Genomic DNA, 22,567 nt, shown 5'->3' with positions numbered 1-22,567 from the left:
AATACTGTGAATTAGAGCTAGCATCAGTAAACTTTGAGTAGAACGATGTAGATGTTGTTATGATAACTGGTCCATCTTAAAACCCAGTCCTGGGTAGACCACAGGCTGAAAGATTAGAAGAAGAGGTTTGATATTTGCTCTGTCTGTCTGTCTGTCAGACTGTGAAGCCCTGTGGTGTATCTTGACATACTCCTCTGAATGTTACCTGTCTGTCACAAATCCTACATCTACTGTTGATGTGTCAGAGTTCAGTTTCCCCATGCATCTCTAATCTGGCTCAATAAGGTGACTTGATGCAGACAACCCGAAACTCAAGAACCAAGCATGCCCTCTGTGAATTTTACTACTTTTTTGTACTTTTTTTTTTTTATTGGTGATGTATTTCTGTCACAGTGATTATTTTTGTTTGGCAATAATTATTCAAACGATGAAGTCATAGATCGGAAACCATTTCATTGAATAATAAGTGATCTATCAAAAAGTGATTTTAAGAAAAGAAAAACAAAGGCTATAAAAATAAAAGAAACATTGCTCGACTTTGTTCAAAAAAATGCTTCTACATTTTATTGCTACTGTAAGTTGAAAAAAAAGGCAAGAAGATAAAGAGATTCAATAGAAGAACAGGAAGACATCAATTCACAGAATGAACTGTTGGCAGTGTTTCCTATTTCTACCATGCGTTCAAACGAAAGGAAATGATAGAAAAACAATTTTACATATACATATAAAAGTACATGATGGGAAAATTCACCATCGCCACCTTCAACCTTTTTTTCCATTTTTTTGTGTTTTTGGTTTCCACACATTTCCATCAACAAAACCAAAATGGCCCCCGCATTTATTCCACCACCACAAAAACACACAGCGGCACCAGGACAAAGTGACATGTTTAGGTGTGACTTAGTTTTCCTTGGGGAAGAGTCAAAACCACAGTACTAACCCAGATGTTTCAACACGGGGGGGGGGGGGGGGGGGGGGGGGGGACAAAACAGGATACAAATAAAAAGCAACTTCAGCCCGTTTCTTGGTTTTGTCTTTTATTTCCAATTTACATTAATTAAAACGTAACAAAAACAAGTCATGATCATAATAATAATAATAATGCTATTATTATTAATAATAATACTATTATTAATAATAAGAAATATACACAACCTCACACAAACGAGCCCTCTGCGCTGGTGGTAGAACTGGTGCAACAAAGTCAAAAACACCGTGAATCTCTTGTGTGTATGCCGAGGCAGAGGGCACTCCCTGTGTGAGGGGACTGATGGGAGGAAGTAGAGAGGGATGGGGGTCAAAGTCACAACAAATGGGGGGGGGGGGGGGCAGGCAGCAGACTGGGCTTTTATGACCAAGCTTCTTTTGGTCATATTAATATACTAAATTCGAGGATTTTGTATACAAAGCTTCAGGGGGAGAAAGCCTCAGTTTGGTTTGAGATGTGTTTTTTTGTGTGAGGTAGCTTTTATCAAAACAAAACGAAAAAGAAAATTAAATTCACTATTAACTCCAAATTGGACGTGCCTTGATTGTCAAACGTCATCATGGGCAAGTTTCTTTACACAAAAGAGTTGAAGCAGGCGGGTGGGGCGAGGAGGGGACATTCATCACCATGAAATCCAAAACCCCAGTCGGAGCTGCTCTCTCTGAGAAACTGTATATATGTATATACATACTGTATTTATACATATATACAAGTCACTACATATGAGTATCTGGTCCTTTAAAAAATACAGACTGTTTTACAACAATAGCACCGTTGACTTTTATTATAATACACAGTAACTTTTTGATACACACTGTGGTGGTAGAAATAGGAACAACTGCACTTTCTATGTAGCTAGATTTTTGGTTTCGAAGAGATATGTGTGCTTCAGTGGATATGGTACAGGAGTGATGGGGTGATTAGAAAAGAGGAGGAAGTAGGAGAGGACGTTGGTGGATATGGTTATTTTTTAAATATTTGTAAGTGGGCTTTTTATTACTTAGCAACAAACTCAGTCCTACCACACCTGGGACCCAAACCTAAACAATAAATAAATAACACCAACACATTTCTCTCTCTCTAGTTCCCTGGTATGTTCCCGTACTCTCCTCATACTTCCTCCATCTTGTTCATGAGGTGGGTCAGGTGGTGGTTGCTGTCCACCCAGGGTCAAGTGGGGGCTTTTTGGGGGGGGGGGGCTGTGTGTCCATAGGGGAGGGGGGGTGACAATGCTGGATGAATCACAGATGACAGTTGCTGGTGCCATTCAGTGCAGATATCCTACGGAGTTCGACTTGGAAAAAGCACTTTTTACTTAGAAAAAAAGTCCCATTTAAAAAAGTGTCTTGATTTTTCTTTTTCTCTCCTTCCTTATCTGAAGAGTGCTCCTCTTTCATTTGATTTCTTTCAAATTCACACTTCTCTCTCTCTCTCTCTCTTCTTTTTCGATCGCTCGTTCTTTACAAGAAGCAGACTGCTCCGACTTCGACTCCGAACTCCTGGTCTGTTCCTCCAATATCCATGGGGGCAATGTCTACGATGGGCAGACGAGAGGTCTTCTGCGATCTGTATTCCATCACTGTCTTGCCCCACTGTCCCGTGTGTTTCTGTGCAGAGGGAAAAATCACATTGGCTGTTAAATGACATATGACCTTTTCCAACATTGCAGGGTGTAAGATTGGCTAGGTGAGGTGAGTGAACACCACAGAGTCTGTCAAGAAGGGAAAGTCAACCGTGACCAATTTTAATATCCGTCATTATATCTGACTTTATTATACAATGTTCTGATTCATCACATGCATGTATATTTACATGAAATATCGTGTGTACTGTACATTTGTGTTTAATCTGTCCAGTCTTACCGTGCAGCCGTCCTCCATCACGCTGTAAGTGAAGCGGCTGTTGCCCTCGGCTCTGATCTCCACGTCGTTGGAGCCCTGCAGCAGAACGGCCTTCTTCAGGTTGCCCGTTGAGGCGTCCATGTAGGCCACGCTGTTCTTACAGTGGTAGGTGAGGTTTTGAGAAGCCTCGGTGGACAGCAGTCTCAGGAAAGTCATCTGAATGGCAGCAGTGTTGTGTGCCAGGCTGTCGTCACCATAGCTGAACTGCATTGGGCCGCAGGAAAGGAAGAGGAAGTGTTAAATAACAGTTAGCTGCTACTATGGCTGTTGCAAGTTTTTTGATTATTTGAACAAGACGAGAAATGATTATGTATTTCTTTCTTTTTTTTTTTTTTAATTGTTACCTACACTTAGCTAGCGCTTTAACCAACACAAATTGGGTCAGAGGCTGATAATCAAAATTGAAGACGTTCCCTGATTTATTTTTATCAAAAGGACTGACCGGTAATTAAGCCACATTTCCAAAAAATGCTAATGTCAAAAAGTCAGTCTGATTTCATTACATTACCAACAACAGAGGCTGGTATGTTTCAGTTCAACTTATGTGTAGAGAGATAAAAAAAACAACAACATGGTGCCACTTACGTGGAATCCGCCGTTCATTGTCTCTCCGAACCAGACGTGTTTGCGGTCCTTGCTCTTGCTGGACCACCAGTTCTTGCGAGGGATGCTGGCAGGCTTGGATTTGACGCAGGACTCTCCTGTCTCCATGTTGCAGAAGACCTTGATTGCATCGATGGTGCAGCCCTGATTGGGATCAATCCAGTAGTCTCCTACAGGAAGAACAAAACAAAAACACATCAGCTTCGTATTATGCCCAGTCTTTTCCTGCATAAGAAGCTGATAATTGTTGAAATTGTATTGCATAATAGAATGGAATATTGTGAAATTTTCAAAAACAGACTCTGAATTAGCCACATCCAAACAGTACCAGACAGGGGCGGACTGGCAACTGGGAAGTTTGAGAAGACTCCCAAACGGCCAAATCATTCCGGGCTGAACCGGTCGATGCTCATCGAGTTTTCATTCTGCGCTTTCTGATGTCAGTCACTGTAGCACTGTGACATCGAAGCTGCAGACCAGGCTATACTAACAATATTTAACCTAAATTTTGACTCCACAAAACTTTAGCTGCCAATTCAAAATGTCACCTAGCCTATGCCTACTTCATCATCTCACCCCAATTTGACCAATTTCTCTCTGTGTTACTCACCGCTCTTCCAGTCAGGATGGCACAGCTTCAGGTCTCTGCAGGTGCGAGCCGGGTTCTTCCTGGATCCCTCCGGGCTGCGGATGTTCTCGATCTGGTTGTTGAGAGATTTGAGAGTGGCGTCTACCTCAGCATCGTGCTGACGGAGGTTTCCTGAAGCCTGGTCGGCCCTCATGTACCTGAGAGGATCAGGGGACTTTTCAATCTGACCAAGACCAGCGAAGGCGGACATGTCAATGCCTGGGCCAGGGGGACCAGGCAGACCGGGGGGTCCGGTGTTTCCAGCAGGACCCTGAGAGGGAAAGGAGAAAGAAGGAAGGGTTACATTTGGCACGACACAGCATATCTTTTTTTTTTTTTTTTTTCAAGTCATTACTCCACTTTTGTTCTCTCATTTCTCACAGATGTCGCATTATTCTTCCTTCTTCATTCAGATTACAGAAGTCCCCCCTCATTTCCCACAATGGGTTCAGGAAATGCTACAGTCTGTTCTGCAACCTGATTTCTAGTCTAGGACTTTTTGTTTTTTAAATTTTGCTATTTCACAGATTCTCAACATCAATATTATCCAATTCTGAGAGCTTATGGATTCCTGAATAAATGGTCACTTGCATGTAAAATATGTGTAGCATATTGTGCACAATTGTAAAAGGTATTTTTAGCCTGTTAAAATGTTCAGAGGAAGATCGATGGAACAGTTCTCGTGGGGTACTCACAGAAGGACCGGTCTCTCCACCACGACCACGTGGTCCGGGGGGTCCAATTGGTCCTGGCAGACCGTTTCCACCATCCTTTCCACTGGGGCCAACAGGTCCAGGTGGTCCCTATATACACATAAGGAGATGTTGGTGTTAGGCACTAAAGACACTGCATGTGAAGACATGTACTTCATTTAAAGTGATATTCCCAATATTTTGGCAGCTTTAGTACTCACTCTTTGTCCAGAAGGTCCAGAAGGTCCAGTAGCACCCTGGTCTCCAGATTGACCCTTATCAGATAATGATAATGCATACATCAGGGCTTCTGCAGCATTCAACAAGTTTAAGACTTTGTGATATATGAAGAATGACAATCTTTGTGCTTTACCACCATTTTATAACAATAATTCTTAATGATAACAATTTTCAATGCTTATAATTAATGCTTACCGGAGGTCCAGGCAGACCCTGCAGACCAGTGAAGCCTCTGTGTCCCTTCTGTCCTCTCTCACCAGACTCTCCACCATCACCCTTGTCACCGCGGGGTCCTTGGGGTCCCTGAGAAAAAGTGGACAACAACCTAATTAGGGAAAATGTTTGGTTTTCCGTTGCATTAGAAGCCATAGTGTAATAAATGCAGAATTTCACCAACATTTCTAGAAAAGACATTCAAGGCTCAATTTCAGTTTTGCAACAGATACACTCATTTTGTTAAATTTTTAAATGTTAAATAACTCAAAAACTGTGTGCAGGTAGTTGTGTTCATGTTTATAAAGACACATACAGGCATTCCTCTGGCTCCAGCAGGTCCTGAAGGTCCAGAAGGTCCTTGTGCACCCTGTGAAAGAAAAACAAAAGAATGTCGTGATGTTCTAGTTCAAACATAAATCACTAGAGCACTGCTTTGATCAGACAGCTCCCATTTACTGTGATATTATCAGTTAACATTAACACGTGTTAAGATTCATTGTAAATATTTGTGGATTGTTACCGTCATTTCTTTTTTTGTGTGTTAATTAAAAAATACTGTAACTTTGTTGTCTTGATTCAGCATTCAGGTTACTATGACAGAAAGGTTAAATATGTCCGCTGGAATAAGATTAAGATAATTTTGTAATAAAGAAGTATTCAAGGAGCAAATCATTTTATAATAATAAGGAATCTGGAAATGCTGTAAATGAGAAAAATAAAACATCGAGGTTATTTTTTCACTTTAACCAAACTCCTCTGTACCACTTCTAGCAGTAAAATATACATCTTTTATAAATGATGCTGCTCTTCACATAATAGTGAGAAACAAACTTTACACTTGAGACAACATCACTGTTTTTTTTTAAAGACAATGTCACTAGTGTTGGAGGCACTACTCACAGACTCTCCTCTGTCTCCCTGTTTGCCGGTGGGACCAACTGAGCCGGTAACACCAGGAGCGCCTGGAGCACCAGAAGCACCAGCAGGACCAGTGGTACCACGATCACCCTGCAGCAGAAAGGTCAGTCATGTGAGGAAAGCTACCTATAGCACACACTGTACAGGCTATTGCTGTCTTATTATTGCTGTCATCAAATAATCATATCAATAACCATTACAATCAAAAATATTGTGGAGTTAATGTTCTCTGTGCACATACATACTGACATTGTTAAGATTTTGATTGGGTGTTTTTTTGATGGTGTTGTCAGCCAAGCAGGGTACAGGTACAGTATCCTACACCACAGAGGATTTGATTCATGTGTCTTAAGTAGCGGGTATGTGTGTTTGTCTCACCTTGATTCCAGTAGCACCATCTCTACCAGGAGGTCCATCAGATCCAGCATTGCCCTGTCAGAGGACAATATTTATTATTAATAGCTTCCATCTCCACCAAGCCAGATGTCCTATTGAATACTGATCAGCTGCACAATGAAGACTGCGCCAACAAAACCCATTGATGATACAGAGTACACACAATGCAAATGTTTACATGATGCAAATAGTAATTCATTATTTGGCCTCCAGTCATAGGACATGAATAGACTCAATACAATGTGGCAGATATGAATCTAAACACGCACATGCTGTGTGTTGACCACTCTCTCACCTCTCTGCCAGGCTCTCCTGCAGGTCCGGTAAGTCCAGGTGGTCCAACAGGTCCAGGGGGTCCGCGGTCTCCACTGCCACCAGGGGCTCCCTGCTTTCCAGGCTCACCCTGAAAGGAGAGACGAGCAGGGACTCATTACCACACTTACAACTCGTTGCGTCAGTTCACTCACACTTCTGTCATTATATATTCAGTGAATCTCTGTTTTTTGAAACACCACAGTGATCAACTGAGGTTGAATCACCCATCGCATCGCAATGATATATCAGGCTGATAATGGCCTTGAAGTCTAAATCAGATGTTCTCAGGTGAACATCAGGACACGCTTTTATTTAAACATTTTGGTTTGTTGTATTCTATAAAATCAGCAGTGACTATCATAAAGACCTGCTAAATAATTCACAATACTCTAACACAGCGGTTCCCAAACTTTTTAGGCCGCGCACCCCCTTCTACATCCCGACCGGGTTCGCGTCTAAATCTATTTCAGAGGTTTTTTTACCCACAATGACAACAATTCAATTTGCATCAATTTAGATGTTCACACAGTCAGTTTACATCTCGAAAGCTCTGATTTTGCTGCACAATTAAAACAACCAATTAGACCAGAAACAAAACCAGGCGAACAGCTGTGTTTCAGATATTTAAAGGCATCATGTGTTTTCCAACTGCTTGGCCTTCTTGTCTCCACAAACTGATTTTTTGTCAATATTTTCCAGATCATCAATGAAAAGAGCAACAGCTGTACACTACACACTTATAAACCAATATGCTGCTCTATGATGGTATAAAATGCAAATAATACCTTTTCCAATGCAGCATTATTTTGCAACCGCTTGGGCGATTCATCGCCTCCTTTATTGAGAAACTTATTTTGGTCAGATTGGAGGCAAAGACCAATCACAGCTCGGGGAAGCGTATGTTTGTCCACTCAGGTTTTGGAAAGGTTCACGTTGATATCTTACACATTCCATTTCAAATGCTAATGCATCCATGACCAAGCCATGTGACAATCAGTGACCTGAAAACTGATTGCCAGACCAATTTATCCTCACACTTTCTGCAAACGGAATTGATGTGTTTGAACGACTGTTATAAAATGTAAAGATAAAGAACGTGGCACAAAATATTGCCTCGATCCAGAAATACAGGTATTAATACAGGCTCCAACTACAGAATGTCACATCAACTGGATCTGCAGTTCAGACTTCACTCACTATTAAAAGCATATTCTCTGCTTGAAACATTTCTGGGTGAGTTGTGGCATCACCGCTTCCTTCTCGGCATCGCTTTCATGCGCACTGACGAATAATTAACTGGAAGGACATGCTGAGGGGCTGTAAGTCGGGGGACGTGGCTCATGTCACATATCAAATAGTGTGAGATGTAAGCAGGAGAGGCTTCTTGTCACATGTCATACTGTACATCAAATAGAATCAGTTCATCAGGGGAAAGGTCCTGGCTGTTCTCATGTGAGACGTGATGTGACTGTGATCCAGTTGAGCCACAGCAGACTGTCCAGTCTGTCTGTGTCTTCTTTCTCTTGTACGGAGGGGCAAAGCATTCGGCATTGTGCTCTTAGGGAGGATTCCTAAGTATATGTTTACTTAACAGCCTATTTTTTTATTGAAGGTTAGCAGTTGTCACTTGCAGCAGTGAAAGAGAAAACACCTCATGTTGGACACAACTCTGCAGTGACCAGCCAATGTTTATTCAACCAAGAAACATTGCAGTGAGAATCATAGCACTATAAGCTCTGGTGCTGATTGACAAACACATAATCGTGAACAATTTTGATCATATGTTAATCTTTCGTAAAGCAAAAGAGTCAAATACTTGTGAGTTCCTGTCTCTTAACTGTGAAGACTGACTTCTTTTCTCTATTGTTACTATATTATAATGTTGTGTTGGGCTGCAACTGTCGAATGTTTTCAGTATCAATTAATCTGCCAACTAAAAGACGAGCAAACACTTTTGTTTTCTTAAATTGCATAATTTAAATTTACAATCAAAGAATCAAAGAAAAGCAGCAAACACACATAATTAAGTAGCTGAACTTGGAAATGACTTAAGTGATTAATCGATTATCAGGACAATTGGTATCAGTTGGATGTCTTGCGTCAATATTTTATTGATTAATTGTTTCAGCTCCATTGTTGTGAACTGAATATGTTATGTATTTCTACAGAACAAGCAATGTGAAGCTGCCCCCTTGGGCTCTGGGAATTTATTTACAGGCATTTTCTGACATTTATAGACGAAATAAATACTTTATTAATTGTACATTAAATTATACATGAAATTATTGAATAAAGCAAACAGTATGTTACTTACAGAAGGTCCAGGCAGACCAGGGAAACCTCTCTCACCACGCTGTCCGGGCAGACCGACGATACCGCGCTGACCAGCCAAACCCTGAGGACCTGAAGGACCGAGGGGACCCTGAGAGAGGACAGAAGAGGATTATTTGTGGTAAATGTATCAGCAGTCAAATCATTTGGTATCGTGTAATTATTATTGTGTTTTTGTTTTAAATAATAATCTTTTAATTAAAGACACAACATACAACTATACTAGACCTACTGGGTTTTTCAGGCCAACTTTGAAATTTTGAGTCTTAATGGAATAGTTGGACATTTTGGGAACTTTGCTTATTCACTCCTCTAAAGCTCACTGATTCACACATTATGTCCCGCTTATATGAGCCGTACAAAAGCTGAAGTGTAAAAACGTAAATGTATGATAAAGATATGATTAAGTTTTAAAGTTAAGTAACAGATCTCATGTCATTTCCTCCGACTGAGATTTCACAACTCCCAAATTGCACAGATCAAAATCCATCTCTCTGGTCTACTTCATTTTCACCACCACAGTCCACTCCGCCTCATGTCCCGTGGTGCACGCTCACAATAAACTCTGAGTGACACCTGAGACCTGATCGTCAGCTCACAGACACAGACTCAGATGTGTTGATGCGTGGATCAAGATTTCATATGTAATCTATAAATCGATAGTGTCAACACAGCAGCTATCGTCTTGTTTGACTATGCAGTCATTTGTGATGTGTCATTATCCTGACAGGGCTCGGCATGTGTCTATGACGTGTGTGTGTGTGTGTGTGTGTGTGTGCAAGGTAAAAGCCTGGGGTCCTGTCATTAGTCTCTGTCACTGGGCTTGTGCTGGCCTGTGCTGTCATATGTCTTGGTCTGCTATTAGTCAGTTGATGGACACTGACAGCTCTGTGTATTAATGGAGAGTGTGCTCTGCTGCGGTCCATTACTGATGAAATTGGCTCTTTGGGCTGAGCTACGTAAAAGTCGACAGAAATGTAGAAAACAAACACATTTAACCATTTTCTTATATAATGGACACCTGTGTTGTGCTGGAGGGATTGGAGTGGTATTTCAAGCTCTACAAGGTCAAGAAGTTAAAGATGATCGAAGAGCCCCGAAGAGTCTTGAGTTCGACACGGAGGAGTATGATTAAAAGTATGACAGACTCACAGAGGGACCATCCTCTCCAGCATCTCCCTTCTCTCCAGAGGCTCCAGCTGGACCACGGAGCCCAGCGTCACCCTGTCTGCCTGGGGGTCCACCATCTCCCCTCACACCCTTGGGTCCATCTTTACCGGATGGGCCGGAAGGACCAGCAGGTCCAGGATTACCCTAGAACAAGTGAGGAGCATGACTTAACATACACAAAATGAAATGGCATGCATGAAACAACATTACATTTGTAATGCATTATGTTGACAGAGCCTGCAGATTGCTATTATTGCGGACTATTCTATACTGTGCACATTACTTTTGATACCACATACATGATGCACCTCCTTCTAGCAAGTCTGTGCAGAAACGGCAAGAATAAACGCTTTACAGGTGCAAATTAAAAAGGTTTATAGGTGACAATAAGTCAGGTGGCATTTAGAAAACATTCCCTTATCTGTTCTGCTGCAACGTGCTGCTTCTTCTTCTTTCCCCGTACCCAATTTCATTCAGAGACTGAATAATAAATCTACTATCACCACAGTCAATAACAAAGGTTGAATTTAGTATATTTATTCTAGAAGTCTGTGTAAAAATATGGTATACTGCGAAATTAACAGTCAAACTATTTGGAAATTTGTGACAATATCAGAGTCCTGTATTTATTTATCTATTGAAGGGTGATGGACCCAGCCATGTGTTTGATGTTGGGTGTAGTAGCAAACTTACATTAGGACCAGGGGGTCCAACTCGGCCAGCAGCTCCAGGGAAACCAGTGGCACCCTAAAAGAGAAAGGTTAGGTTCGACAAACCCATAAATACTCTGACATAACTGCTAAACTGATAAAGACATTTTCAAAACTTCACTCACAGGAGGTCCCTGAGCACCACGAGCACCTTTAGGTCCAAAAACACCGGTAGGACCCTGGAAGAGAAAAGATGCTTTACTGTCTGACATTTATTTCATGGTTTATAGATATATATTCCAAAAAACCTTCAGTTGCTTTGAAATTTTGTTCCAAAAACTGTGATTTAGGTTTAAACCCTCATTATTTAGTGCTTAGGCAAAGTCCAGAAAAACACCCACTGCAGGTCCAGGGGAACCAGAGGGTCCTTGAGGTCCAGGGGCCCCAGCATCACCCTTCTGTCCAGATTCTCCCTGCTCTCCCTTGATTCCTGGCTGACCGTCAGAACCCTGAAATAAAATGACAGAAACGGTTGAATGAATGAAATATGTCAGCCATTAAATTGAGGATAGATGCTTCTAGATTCCCTCAAATACATTTGGTTTAAGGGAACTCCAGCAGTTTTACACATTAAGGTCAGTTAACCAGTATGGTTGGTACTTTTCAACCATTGAAAACCAGTACATGATGCCTTCTGTGGCTCTGTAAAGATGCTATTGAGGTGCATTGTGGAAAATGTAGGATCCAATGTTATTGGAGCTTGACCTGTACTAAGAACTAAAAATCATTTATTCCTCAGCTGCCTTTGCAACTGTTTTAATGTGCTTCCTGCATGTCTCTCAACTTTGTGGAAGGGCAATATTAAATCGCTTTACACACCGGGACGTAACGAACAAAAATGAATACTTGCATGCAAATATTTTACATTAAAACTATTCATACCGGCAGCGATGTGACTTTGCGACAGTTGCAGCATTTTTTTTAAGAAAAGCTTTGAATAGATTGGCAACTCCTGGGATACCAGAGAGTGAATTTCTCAGGTGAATTGGTGTATAGCCTAAGCTACTTTAAGCTATTTCATTGAATTTGAGCTTTGACTGAATTTGACTTCCCTCTGGTAAACAGTTACAGAGTGTACATACAGTACTGTTAATGACTAAGGCTTTTATTGTGAAAGGTAATAACGGAAGGAGTGGACCTGGTATGTCCTGCCTTGTGAAGGACTAATAAAGTTTGCTGCCTCAGTTTGGACAACAGAGCTTCTGTGATGTTGTACATTCTAAGTACGTATATGTTCGTTCCACACAACGTGACTGGTAGATGCCTTTATTCATGATGCGATAGCTCCAAGAAAAGCGACCTCACTCCGGGAAAAAAATGACTGCACGAAAAAATATTAATATTAAATAGATTTTTCTACACTGAAGATGTTATCTCTCAGATATAAACAAATATGGACATTTTAAAGTGAGACTATGTGACTTTTGAAAGAAGAAATATCTTTTTTCCTCTTCTTGTAAATAAAAAGTTAAAAATAATAACACACAGGTATTTGGTCTGGTGTGTCCAGTAGCTTATAGCTAATTATAGCAAACTTTGAATTAATAAAGTTGTGCTATTAAAAGTGCTATTACTGAGTCGGTTCGCTGACGTCATGAGTCTTCTCTCCCAGTGCTACTGTTGCACTACAGTTAAGCATCTAATATTATTGTGTAATTGTCACTTGTGGCCATAGTGGCTGATGTTCAGCAAAGGTGACATAGACTTTGTCTGTTTGGTGATGAGCTGTGATGTTGGTCTGTGAGCTGTGAACCTAAAATGATTTAGACACCTTGTAGTGCTATTCATCACAAAATAAATTAAATATTTAATAATAGTGCAACCGTGAGAAAAAAAAGTATGATACATTGTGATGCTACAGAAATATTGATGAAAATACATTTGTTTGCGGAGGACGCGGCTTATTAAAAACATTTATTTGATGTCTGCCTGGAGCCTTTGTGAGGAACTGAATGGATAAGTGACTTCCAACTGTCTCTACACACTAATTTCTCTCCACAGAATAACACACTGAGGTAGACAAGGCATTTGGCAAGACGCAAAATGAGTCACAGAGGCCTAAAACCGAGGTAAAGACAATCATGTCTTTATTATTATGTCCAAGTGTTCCCAGAAAAAAAGAAATAAACGGGAGGTTTGAAATAAGAAAAGCTGTGTTAATGTCTGTCATCTCTCGCTCATAACTCTTTTGGCTCTTTTCCAGGCAACAAAACACGAGATGAGTTTTAAAGTGTAGGGACTAAAATAACCACATGACAACATTATTAGATTTTTATCAAGGTGTTGAGGTTATCTGTTGTAGATCCATTGTGAATACATCCGATCCTTTAATTACATCCTTGTAATTAGTTGATAAAGGCTGCGCTTAATATTTTACGACGACTAACTTTGTGTAATTAGTTTATTTTAAAGCGTGCTACTTTTTTATTTTTCAGGTTTGAACTGGATTTACACTACATATACTAAGAAGCCATATTTAAGAAGCCAAGCTGCTGGTTTGATGCTATTTATTTTCTATCTTTCACATATTGCTGTACCTTTCTTAACATTGCCAGCATGTCCTAGAATAAAACTACAAGGCTGTAGACTACATGTCTTGACATTGAGTTTATGACCCTGGAGTCATGCTCTCGAGGCTTCTGCAGAGCTGAGTGTTGGTCAGTGTTGCTATTGTTACTTACGGGAGGTCCAGCAAATCCAACAGGCCCAGGAGGTCCAGTCTCACCCCTGTCCCCCTGAAAGAGGAAGAGAGGAAACGCACACTCAGCGCTTAGTTTAGGCTGCAATGCTGACTGAAGGTGAGCGAAATCTGTTGAAAACGTCAACATAGACAGCTACATTTTTATACCTATCATGTTAAATCTTACAAAAACTACTATTGGGTGATGTTTCTGTGACACTTACAGGTGCACCACGGGTACCAGGAGCTCCAGAAGGACCAGCAGAACCAGATTCACCCTAAGTAAGAAAACACAGTAGCATCAGCAACGCACACTGAGCTGTGAACAGTGGGTTCAGACAGAATTGCAGACAAATACAGTTGGAACTGCCACAATAATTTAAAATGATGTACAGCCAGACATTTAAGTACAACTCAACAGCATGTTTCATAAAAACCTCTGTGAGAAAATATTACAGTGATAACCAATAGCTATATGATGATTGCAATTATATAACAAGCACCTTCTCGCCATTGGGACCACCAGGACCAGGAGGACCAATGGGACCAGTGAGACCCTGTGACAGGAAACAGCAGAAGGTTAATGACAAAATTTGGCACGAGAATGAACGTTGTGTTTTGATATCAGCCCTCAAAAAAGTTCCTGTTCCCATTTGCAAGAACAAAAGATAAAAAATGTAAATAAAGATTTAAAAGGACTAGACATGTATTATTCAAGACATGAGTGGAACTACTGCCCCACTGAGAAATGATCGATGATCACAATGACAGTCACTCACTCGGCCACCATCTTTGCCGGGAGCACCTTCAGGTCCTTTCTCTCCGAGGTCACCCTATGGGAATATAAATACAAGTCAGTCACCGTTCAGGGGTATCGGCAAAACTATGAATACATTCATTAAAATATAAAGACATATATCTTATTAATATAAAATAAATACATTCATTTTATTTTGATTTGTTTTTTTTAATGAATTACATTGATATAAATATGAATACAAACTATTTTCAGTCATGAACACTTTCATCCCATCATGGCTTACTCTGTCTCCTTTGGGTCCAGGAATGCCAGCACCTCCTCTCTCTCCAGGCATACCCTGCAGGCCAGGGGGTCCTTGAGCTCCACCAGCTCCACCAGGTCCAATCGCTCCCTATTATGAAGCAGAAATACCGGTAGATGAAGAGGATGGACAGAAAAAGGTACTTCAGGGTCTTTGTAAACTAAATGACTGTGAAGTACCTGCTACAGATGTATGACGGTGCCATACTGTTTTCAGACTTTGTGTTTATTAGGACATGAGTCAGAAACACAAAAATGGTGCTGTTGCAGCGTGAGAAGGCTTCTACTTATCAACAAAAGAGACAAGCGGCCATATTTGTTTAGGCACGCTCTGTTCAAGGTTACCAGAGGACTGAAAGAATAAAAACAGCTGATAGTAATATTATTCACCTGACACAGGTTGTTCAGTTGCTGGATTATAATAAACTTTTTCCAACTTTACTGACCAAATATAATGAACTTAAGTGTACAACAAAACAATCAACTAATTATTCTAACAATGTTAGACAAAGAGAAAACTCTAATACCAAATGTTCCTTTTGATTTGACATTTAATTCCGTATTTCAAGTAGAATGACTTTTATCAAAACAAATGTTCTATTCCACATATCAAAGCCAAGATAACGGAGGGAAATGCAGGCTTCATGTTTTTTTACAAGTGGCTCTAGCAAGCCTAGTCCTGGCCAGAAGTTGTCAGGCTTATCAGCAGTGCTTTCTACTGCAGCCTCAGACTGGAGATCAGACACACAAACACCAACTCTGCTGCCTTTCTCCAGTCATTAAATTGTGTCTTGCAACAAGTCGGTTTTCATTTGTCTTAGATTTACGGATTGTCTCCTCGTGCCTCCCCCATCGCCATCCTCACGTCAGCTCTATAATCCTCATCCTCTCTATCCGCTACTGTCTGACCTTAAGGAACTAAAGCCTATGAACTGGGATTAAAATCTGACCAGATAACAAACCACCAGGGAGAATTGCAGCTGCTGTGAGCTCTTCCTCTATACTCACAGTGCAGTTAAGACGACTTACTGCCGTGACTGGAATTTGTTGATGGCCGAAAAGAAATTGACTGCATTGCTTGATTGGGAATACGCTGAGCAACCGGTTGTTTAGAAATGTAGAGAAGATCTTATTTCTCTCTAAAATACTGACATTTTATAAATTCACTAAATGTATTATTTGAATGCAGGTAAGGAGTCTTGAATCATGCAGATCCGTATTACAATAAGGAATATCATACAAAAACACAGCACCCAACCAATCTTGCAAATGTTTTTTTTCTTTTTGTTTGTCTGTTTTATGTAGATGTACACTATCCAGCTGATAGTGATTCGGAGATGTGGGCTGCTGTAAAGCACCAGGGGAGAAACCTGAGGTTCAGTGTCTCGCTCAAGGACACTTCAGCACACTGAATGGACACAGTATTGAGAGGGTCTCGGAGTATAAATCTCTTGGTATCTGGCGGGATCACAAAGATACATTTAAATTTCACATTGACCCACTTGTCATCAAGGTCCGACAAAAATTATCGAGGATTATGGTGATGTTATGTATAGACACGCCTCTTCCTCCAATCCTAAACCCCTAAATTGAATCACCGGTGACAGTTATTCTACTCATCATTGCATCCTGGATGGAAAGGTTTGGTTGGCATCTCTAACAGAGGCTGTTATGAGTACTTTGCCAGGTGTTTATATTTCTGTCTGTGGACATATTTTATTACTGCGATCACGAAACTATACAACTGAGATCAAAACAAAGGTCGAGTTTGAAGATCAAGGGCCCGCTTTATGCTCCTGGCCTGATTTGCCGTCACAGCTGGTGTGATCCAATTTGCAAGATGGCCTACATTTGTTTTCAATCTATTTACATTAAACTCTCATCATCCTTAAAAATGAGGGCAATGATTCCTCGAGATTTAAGTACTTTTTGGCAGCATTTGTAGGGGCAGGAGATGAGGAGTTACACGTAGCGAAGGTCCCCGGGGAAGTTTAGGGTCATGGTTGGCGACCTAAAACAAAGCAATGTCTACTTCTCACACGTTGCATAATGTCTGCTGATTGTGACCAATTCAACAATCTTTCATGATCTTAATTCATCTTAATAATTTCTTGAGACCCCAAAAATAAATAGGAGTAAGTTTGAAAAGAATAAGTACAATCACTTTTTCTTCTTTCTACTCCTGTTAATCATCTTGGGACCCATCAGACTCCCCAAAATGAAAGCACTTTTGATGTTGATTGAAGAAAAACTGAGCAGAGGTTCTCTTTCATACAGCAAACCCCATACAAACAACTACTGACCAGACAAGGATCTGGGTGCCTTACCACCTCAAATAAACCCTTTTTTGGGGGAAAAACACTGAATGTAGTCAACAGAGCTCAACTCACAAACACCTGAGGTTATTACTGTTGCTGCTGCTGCATTTGATAAGTAAGTACTGGCGATAGTACCACAGTAGGCTATTTGCCAGTGGTGTGAGTTCACCTCAGGCGCTAAAGATTGAAAATCTGTCTTTTCTTGGTTTTAAGCCGAATGCTGGACTCACCTTGGGTCCGTCAGTTCCAGGAGTTCCAGGCAGACCTCGAGGTCCCTGCAGACCCTGAGTGCCGGCAGCTCCTCTCTCTCCGGGGAAACCACGCTCACCCTGAACGGCAATACGAGGGCAATCAGCGGCATTTCTGATAATCAATAAGTCAAACACTAGCAAAGTTAAATACGGACTGTCAACTTACTCTGGGTCCAGTAGCACCAGCAGCTCCGCCCTCTCCAGGAACACCCTGACAAGAGAAAAGGAGTTCAAAGACAAGACATACAGGATCAGTATATGTATGTATGTATGAGATGTATGTATGTATGTATGTATGTATGTATGTATGTATGTATGTATGTATGTATGTATGTATGAGATGTATGCTTGAAAAGAGGAACTGCTACTCCTCAAAAGTACTACTACTACTACTACTAACTCAAAACCACTGAAATGGTGGAGAAAGGGCTTAATTCTGTTAATTTGTATTGAACCTATATTCATACTGGGTAAGTTGGCTGAGCATACCTGTTCTTTTACAGCAGTGCCCCGTTAACAGTTTAGTAGAAAAATACTGCTGCGAGTAAAGGAGCCTCTGTAGTGTGAAGTCATTTAGATAACAGCATCTACCAAATTACTTTTAGGGTCTCTGCTCTTAAAGCCTATGACAGAACTAGTATTTTCACTGAAGTTCTTGTGACTTTTTGAGCTATAGTTCACTAGAAAAGGTGCACTTACCTGGTCTCCAGGCTTGCCTCCCTCACCAGGGGGGCCAGGAGGTCCAGGCAGACCCTGAGCACAGAAGAGAAACCAAAAACATGTCAGCAAAAACCAACAATGAGTCAGAAAATGAACAAAAATCAAAACGATTTCATGTACAGCAATAAATCAGCACACGTTGGTAGGATGGAATATTTATGAAGCAAGAAAAACAGTTGATTTTCGTAGCCATAATTAGAGAAACAGCTTAGTTTACTTTCACAATCCATTTCAGGTTAAAGATGTAAAGATAGTCTCACCTGGAAACCTGAGGGACCAGGCTGTCCTTGCTCTCCTCTCTCTCCAGCAGGGCCCTAAACAGATAATTCATAATCAATACTCACGATCAATATCGATCATAAACCACATTCAACTTTGATGTTTTAGATGGTGGGACCATTTAGCTAAATGTGTCATTTATGTACCTCTGATAAGTACACTTTTTATTTTACATCTTACATCTAATGTTTTCTTTTATTTAGCGCACTGAAACACAAACTTTAAAACAAGCTGAAAGTCTGTGTTTCAGTAATGCCGTCTCACAATGTCCAGACATTTAAGTCAAGGACTTTTTTCCCCCTGTCCAGACAGAGCTATCGTCGTCGAGGCAGTCTGGGAAATGGAGATACCGAAGGTTTCTTCAGACGGAGAAAAGGGGAACGATAATATCAGTGTTGAAGCTGTGTGGAATGGGATGGGGGAGATAGAGTACGTACAGAAGGGCCGTGGGGTCCAGAAGGGCCGGTTTCTCCATCTTTTCCAGGCAGACCCTGAGGAGAGGAAGGAAGAGAGGGAGGAGGGAGGAGGGAGGAAAGAGGGAGGAGATGCAGGGAGAGGGTGGTCAAATAGATAGATAATAACAGTTAGGCCAAAGGTGATGCTATTAACTAGAAATACTTCTGATAGCTGCAATAAAGCTTTTCAACTTCTCATGTGGAAGCTGAACTGCAGAAATAATAGTTGATAAATGGAGAGTCACAGTAGTCAGAGGATACAAAACAACACACTGATCAAACATGTTCAATTTCATCTGTTTAATAATTACAATGTCATAATAATCATGAACACACTGTCTGCGCTACTTCAGCAGCTACTTCTATTTTTTCTCCTTTTTAAATAGTGTTTGCGTTCAGCTGTATAGTCCAAAAAAAGCCATGTTTTATGTTGTGAACATGATTCATGATTACGGATATTTTCATTTTTTGTATTTTGAAATAACATCACTTGTAAGATCCATTTGGAAGCAGAAAAGGTGAATAACTTACTCTCAGACCAAGAGCTCCGCCCAGTCCTTTCTCTCCAGACTTGCCAGGTTCACCCTAATCACAACAGAAACACAATGCAGCGGTTAGTCACAGAAATGTGCTCCGTTCTGCATCTATTTTGAAAGGAGAGTGGGTGAAATGGCATAAAACTGTCCACCAGCACTCCAGGTGTTGCTGAACATGTGGAGTTTCTATTCTTGATTCAGGGACTTAAGAGACAAGAAATAAAATAAATCAACCAAGACAACCAAACATGTTCTATTGGCCCAAAATATATTATTTGCTCCTATATAGATTACACCTTTATCTTGTTCACGCATTCAGAATTTATGCTTTTTATATAATCACTCACAGTTGCTCCCTTGGGTCCGGGGAATCCCATGACACCCGGCTGTCCACGGGCTCCCTGTGGGCCGGGGGGTCCTGGACGACCGTCCTCACCAGAACCTCCCTGGTCAAGTAAAGTCATGTTATTATTTCTTTACAGAGCCCATAGAACTACAAATGACAACCAAAATGTTTTTCCAGAGAAATCCAATTAAATCATCAAGTACTGTGGTCATGATGACATTTGCGAGGAGTAAAAAGCAGTCAGAAAAAGATGAGTCTGATCGTGAGCGGTAAGAGCCAGCCGAGGAAAATCCAATCACACTTGGATTTATACTGGGGATGTGGAATGGAGAGGGGTGATTGGGTGTGGGGGTCTATCAGAGAAATGTCCAGCATGGCCCCAGGATACGGTTACTCAATTTATTTAAAATTTCATTGCTCCTAAATAAATAAATAGACCCCACAGGGCTAAACTAGGAAAGCCTGGAAGCCAAGAACAAACCAGTTCAGAAACCCCTGCTTAATATGTCAGTAAGCCATAATGTTTTAAATGAAACATAGTCACAGCAAACATGAAAAGAATGTTGATTTGACCAACATGAAAAATATGAAAAAATGCAGCTCTACCTTTTTAAAGTGATTCATGTTAATCAAAAAATGTGGGGTTGCACTGGAGGATGTATGATAAGCATCAGCTACGCAGACAAGACGAGGAACCAATCGATTGAAAACAATTCAGTATCTGGAGGTTTCAGTGAAGAGCATTTTGATAGGACTTTCCACTCAGTTAAGAAATGATGAACAATGGGCGCACGTCTAGCAACCTAAGGACCAAGTGGAGCTGAGAATGATCTACAATCAATCTACAGTGTGTGAGACTCGATAGAGCGCGGTGGGTGATGAGTGGATACGTCTCCTGCGATCCAATTTGATTAAACCACTTATGAGTCATTACGTTAGGAGAGCACATTTGATCAAATTAGAGGTCTCTCGCTGATTGTTCTAAATATAATATAAAAAGAAGAAAAACGCACAGCCTGTAATTCTGAGTGAGGTGTGATTATTCCTGTTGATTTACAAAGACGCAACAACCGCATTACAACAAAAGTGCACTCACAGAAGGTCCAACTTTGCCTTGAGGACCAGCGTCACCAGGGCGTCCAGTCAGGCCCTGTCAGAGAAAGAGAACAGACACACAGACGAAATCCGCATGAGTCATCAGACCCCTCCATGCAGGCACATGCTAAATAAAGGTGGGAACATATGGCACTGTGGGAAACTGAATTTACACCTCTGATGGGCTCTGTGTGCATCAGCTCAAAGCCTACTGATGGAAATGTAAAATATAAATGAGAGCATATTTAAGGTAACTGGCATTAATGGCCTCGGTTCCCTATAGTTGCTTTTTTTTCAAACTTCCTCTGTGCTGATGGTACACGAATATTAACTAACATTCTTTTTGCTGTTGGGTAATTGAATCACTCCAGGGGGACGCGCAAATGCTGTCCAGTGGAAACCATTCATGACTGTATTCTCAGGGATAGGGATTTCAACTTGTTAAAGGGGAATTCCACCGATTTCAAACATCAAAGTCTGTTTACAGGTCTTGGAGAGCTATTGCATATGTGCAAAACAGTTGTATGAAGCCTTTTGTTGCTCCAAAGGGAGCTGTGCAAAGTCTGATAAATTCACTCTTGTGTCAGCTGAGTCAGTGTTAGTTGCGTCTTAAGACCATAAGTTCAAAAATGAGAAAGATTTTGAGGTGTGGGGTTAGAAAGACTGGGCTTCTGGTGATTCAATTCTGACTCTTTCTCTGAATCTATTTTGAGTCTCCTAACTTTAAGGAGGGGCAAAAGTCAATCGCCTCACTCTTTAAAGGTGCAATACATGGGATTTAGAACATCGATATAGCAGCAAACAATATTTGCTTTGTAAAGATATGGGAGGTAATGTTTACGTGAGCAGAGAATGTTACTCCACCTCTCTGTGTGCTGTAGTCGGAGAAAAATGTTCTTACTTCTTCATTATAAATTAACATTTTAAATACCCATTGGATTAACGAAAACATGCATTGTCAACGAGTTAGGACAAGCCCAGCTCTTCAGCAAGATAATAATTTGCTAAATATTACTGCAGAATGGATAAGATCTGGCATTGTGTGTATTGTATTGATACTAAAATCACAGATTATTTTCTTCTTTATTCAGTATGTTTTAAAGCAAATTTCTGCAGATCATCAACATCCATCTCTGTGGTACTATGAATAAGGGAATTGCTTACTCTGGCACCGGGCAGACCAGACTCTCCAGGACGGCCGGGGTCACCGTTGGCACCCTTGGGACCACTGGCACCAGAGGGTCCACGCTCACCAGGGGCTCCCTGTGATGGGAGAGAGAGAGAGAGAGAGAGAGAGAGAGAGAGAGAATAAAACAAAGAGTTGGTCACTCAGTCAATCACTTCAATTCTCAAAGCCCAAAGGAAATACGTTTCCCTTATAAAGGTGTGAAGGAGTTTCATTGACCTGCTGGAGATGAGAAGATTAAAGTCTGACACATTCATTTTGGTATAAATGAAACTGTGCGGGGAAGATAATGTTAAATGAGATGCTGTCTTTGGCAATTTGGGACATGTAGGTCACCAGTGTAGGCGCTACAGGGCTCTGTACACCAAAACCACCAGACACAGGAACAGCTTCTTTCCACTGGCCGTCACTCTCATGAACAATAAATAAGTAAAATTGCACTTGATTTGAGAAATGCTTGTATTAAATTGACATTTGTCTTTTCTGCTCACTATTTTGCCACATTTTGTCAACTTGTTTTACATCAGGTATTT

General features: G+C 40.9%; 1 protein-coding gene across 2 annotated transcripts in view; it reads right to left on the bottom strand.

Moving 5' to 3' along the window:
- Nucleotides 1-336: 336 nt before the first annotated feature.
- col2a1b (collagen, type II, alpha 1b) overlaps nucleotides 337-22,567 on the bottom strand; it is a 45,299-nt gene continuing 23,068 nt past the window's right edge. For both annotated transcript variants that reach the window (XM_079266147.1, XM_079266148.1), the window contains 30 exons: nucleotides 22,013-22,111; nucleotides 20,850-20,903; nucleotides 19,755-19,853; nucleotides 19,403-19,456; nucleotides 18,854-18,907; nucleotides 18,398-18,451; nucleotides 18,117-18,170; nucleotides 17,584-17,628; nucleotides 17,397-17,495; nucleotides 14,832-14,939; nucleotides 14,568-14,621; nucleotides 14,292-14,345; nucleotides 14,013-14,066; nucleotides 13,790-13,843; nucleotides 11,450-11,557; nucleotides 11,234-11,287; nucleotides 11,092-11,145; nucleotides 10,381-10,542; nucleotides 9,212-9,319; nucleotides 6,878-6,985; nucleotides 6,565-6,618; nucleotides 6,169-6,276; nucleotides 5,582-5,635; nucleotides 5,248-5,355; nucleotides 5,034-5,087; nucleotides 4,816-4,923; nucleotides 4,103-4,391; nucleotides 3,475-3,662; nucleotides 2,851-3,093; nucleotides 337-2,595 (listed from right to left, as the gene is read on the bottom strand). In XM_079266147.1, coding sequence (XP_079122273.1) covers nucleotides 2,449-2,595; nucleotides 2,851-3,093; nucleotides 3,475-3,662; nucleotides 4,103-4,391; nucleotides 4,816-4,923; nucleotides 5,034-5,087; nucleotides 5,248-5,355; nucleotides 5,582-5,635; nucleotides 6,169-6,276; nucleotides 6,565-6,618; nucleotides 6,878-6,985; nucleotides 9,212-9,319; nucleotides 10,381-10,542; nucleotides 11,092-11,145; nucleotides 11,234-11,287; nucleotides 11,450-11,557; nucleotides 13,790-13,843; nucleotides 14,013-14,066; nucleotides 14,292-14,345; nucleotides 14,568-14,621; nucleotides 14,832-14,939; nucleotides 17,397-17,495; nucleotides 17,584-17,628; nucleotides 18,117-18,170; nucleotides 18,398-18,451; nucleotides 18,854-18,907; nucleotides 19,403-19,456; nucleotides 19,755-19,853; nucleotides 20,850-20,903; nucleotides 22,013-22,111 — 2,883 coding nt within the window. In that variant the 3' untranslated portion in view covers nucleotides 337-2,448. The remainder of the gene's footprint in view (nucleotides 2,596-2,850; nucleotides 3,094-3,474; nucleotides 3,663-4,102; nucleotides 4,392-4,815; nucleotides 4,924-5,033; nucleotides 5,088-5,247; nucleotides 5,356-5,581; nucleotides 5,636-6,168; nucleotides 6,277-6,564; nucleotides 6,619-6,877; nucleotides 6,986-9,211; nucleotides 9,320-10,380; nucleotides 10,543-11,091; nucleotides 11,146-11,233; nucleotides 11,288-11,449; nucleotides 11,558-13,789; nucleotides 13,844-14,012; nucleotides 14,067-14,291; nucleotides 14,346-14,567; nucleotides 14,622-14,831; nucleotides 14,940-17,396; nucleotides 17,496-17,583; nucleotides 17,629-18,116; nucleotides 18,171-18,397; nucleotides 18,452-18,853; nucleotides 18,908-19,402; nucleotides 19,457-19,754; nucleotides 19,854-20,849; nucleotides 20,904-22,012; nucleotides 22,112-22,567) is intronic.

The sequence above is a fragment of the Melanostigma gelatinosum genome (assembly GCF_949748355.1).
Source record: "Melanostigma gelatinosum genome assembly, chromosome: 3".
In the NCBI taxonomy this organism is placed as follows: Eukaryota; Metazoa; Chordata; class Actinopteri; order Perciformes; family Zoarcidae; genus Melanostigma; species Melanostigma gelatinosum.
This window is presented reverse-complemented; position numbering and strand designations above follow the sequence as displayed.